The sequence below is a fragment of the Gigantopelta aegis genome, chromosome 14 (genome assembly GCF_016097555.1).
Source record: "Gigantopelta aegis isolate Gae_Host chromosome 14, Gae_host_genome, whole genome shotgun sequence".
Classification (NCBI taxonomy): Eukaryota; Metazoa; Mollusca; class Gastropoda; order Neomphalida; family Peltospiridae; genus Gigantopelta; species Gigantopelta aegis.
Window position 1 is genome coordinate 43,888,453 of NC_054712.1, and position 2,500 is coordinate 43,890,952.

At 36.2% G+C, this 2,500-nt stretch overlaps 1 protein-coding gene across 1 annotated transcript in view; it reads right to left on the bottom strand.

The window, feature by feature from the left end:
• The window catches only part of LOC121389280 (mesenchyme-specific cell surface glycoprotein-like), a 22,086-nt gene that overhangs the window by 11,063 nt on the left and 8,523 nt on the right, over nt 1-2,500 (bottom strand). The window contains exon 6 of the mRNA XM_041520876.1: nt 1,466-1,701. Coding sequence (XP_041376810.1) covers nt 1,466-1,701 — 236 coding nt within the window. The remainder of the gene's footprint in view (nt 1-1,465; nt 1,702-2,500) is intronic.

Consider the following 2,500-nt stretch of genomic DNA (forward strand, 5'->3'; position numbering starts at 1 on the left):
TGTAGACAGTTCAATTTTCAGCATATATTTATATGTATATATATATTTACCGTTGTCCCATACAACAACAAAAAAAAAAAAAAAAAAAAAAACCCAAAAAAACAATCACAAAACAACAACGAAATTCTGCACTTCAACACCACTGTTTTCGTTTTACCAGACGTCTAGAATGAACCCATCTGTTACCCAGTCACACCCTTTTCGTCTTTTGTTTTAATATACTAAACCTCACAGATATTAAAATTACCTCCACATTTAGGCGCTGGGGAAAAGATTATGCTGCAATATTCATATTGAGAATCGTAGATGTTCATGACATAATTCTTTTGTAGTCTGAATTTAACTTAAAGCGACATACCCTAGTTTTTAAAGAAGTAATAGTTAATGAGACAAGTTCTAGTTAGTTTTGACAGTATTATCCTATTTAAACATCACAGACTTTAGCTTCTCTCTGTTATAACCATATCCAAATATGTGGCAGGTTTGTAGGCGAACTGAACTTAGTGTTAAAGGGACACGCCCTAGTTACGGCTAGTTGTTAACCATTACGGAGTTGTGTTTCGCTATTAAACCCATTTTTTTTCATAAATAAAATTGCACTTTACTTACATTTTATTATTTAGAATACACATTTCCATTCACCTGAAGTGCTTTTTGGTAATCCTGGTAATCCTGATGTTTGTAAAACCACGAAATGCATTTTTGGTATTTCTTAAAATGCCGCGCGCACTCGAGAAAAAACCGTTAAGCAAGCGAGGTCCAATCTATTTTTAGCGGGAATCTTCCTGTGTAAACGTCACAGACGTTGGTATACCACGTGACCGTTATCATTTTGGTTCGGTTTGTTTTCTCGTGCACGGTTCGCGCAATGAACATCCGATTTGTTGTCGTTTGCTTGTTGTTCATTTGTGAGATATTTCTTGACAGTTCGTGAACATTTTCAGTAACAATAAAGTTCAGACAAGTAAGTGTCTCAATACAAAACGTTACAAACCCTTAAAACCAATAATTTTGCTAAGTCTTACGATATCTGGAGAGGGGATACAACCAGGACAGAACAGTTGGGACATGTTCAGGAGAGGTGAAAGGAACGCACCCCAAGTATGTGAAATTTGTCGTGACGTAGGCATTGTTGTGCTTCGAGCGACATCTACCGGTGACATCAGAATACTAACTTTCAAAATTATTTCAAGCAATTGGGACATGGGGATTCCCATGGTATTTATCGATATAAAACCTGCTTTTTCACTCCATTTGATAAAAACGTGATCTAAGTGTGTTACAGGTTTGTAGATTAACCAAATTATAATTTATTTTCGCTGGATGGAACTAGGGTGTGCGGCTTTAATTTTTACGGGCAGAAACTAGTGTCAGCGCATTTAAGCAGTATTTTCACACTTTGACCGACCCATCGCCTCCAGTGGATTCTGCACAATGGTGTAACAATATGATGTTAAATCCTTACCCTGTAAGTTGACTGTTTATCCACTTGAGATCTCGGCGTGCCGTCTGCGTCAGTTCCCGCGTTAAACAGGTCCGGAATACGTTCGGCTGTTTCCGTCTCCATGTCATCGCCACTGTCGAAGACGAGCCGGAGATCGACGGTTCTCCAGATCGAGAAACTCCGGCCTCCGAACGTGACGAACTTCGTAAAGCTGTCGTTCGTGTCCTCGCCATTCCGGGACGTGAAACAGAGAGAACCTGCATCATTTGAACAATATTTTGTTAAAAGAGTTAACGTTAAACTTGATGTTTTTAAATACGCAAAACTGAAGATGAGAAGAACAGAGTAAACATATATAGAATACTAAACGAGCTTGCCGGTCATACCATTTTTATGAAACTGGTGAACAGTGTTGATATCTGACTCGCTTTTAGTCATTTTTATTGTTTGAATTTGCCATTTACTGATAAAAAAAGTCAACTTTCAAATTTCACTTCTGACACCAATCGTCCTTCATGATCTTTGGTGGTCATAAAACCTACTGTAATACTGAACTACTGGTTGTAATGTTTGGCCAATTAATTCACTATTATCGTATTATTATTCCCCGCAGCTATTACACCGTACACTTTTGGCAATTGTACCTTTTTATTAGAGTTCCCCTACTTTTTTGAAGAGTATATATATATATATATATATATATATATATATTATATATATATATATATATATATATATATATATATATATAAAAAAAGGAGAAAACGGAGCTAAATGTGAGGACAAATTTTACAAAACTACATGGACCGAATTTATGAAGAGCTTTTTTTAACCGCGGGTGTATAAACATTGTAAATCTATGTAGTTACACGGGTGTAAGACATAAGCAGGCTTTGTAAATTCAGCTCCATAATGTTTACGTGTGAAGCTACCAGTTGTACTTGTAATACATGTATCCGTGTTTGACATGTATTTCACACAAAACAATTACATTTTCACGAAAGATGTAACACTGTACGGACGAAAGACAATGAATCATATATCCTTTAAACTATA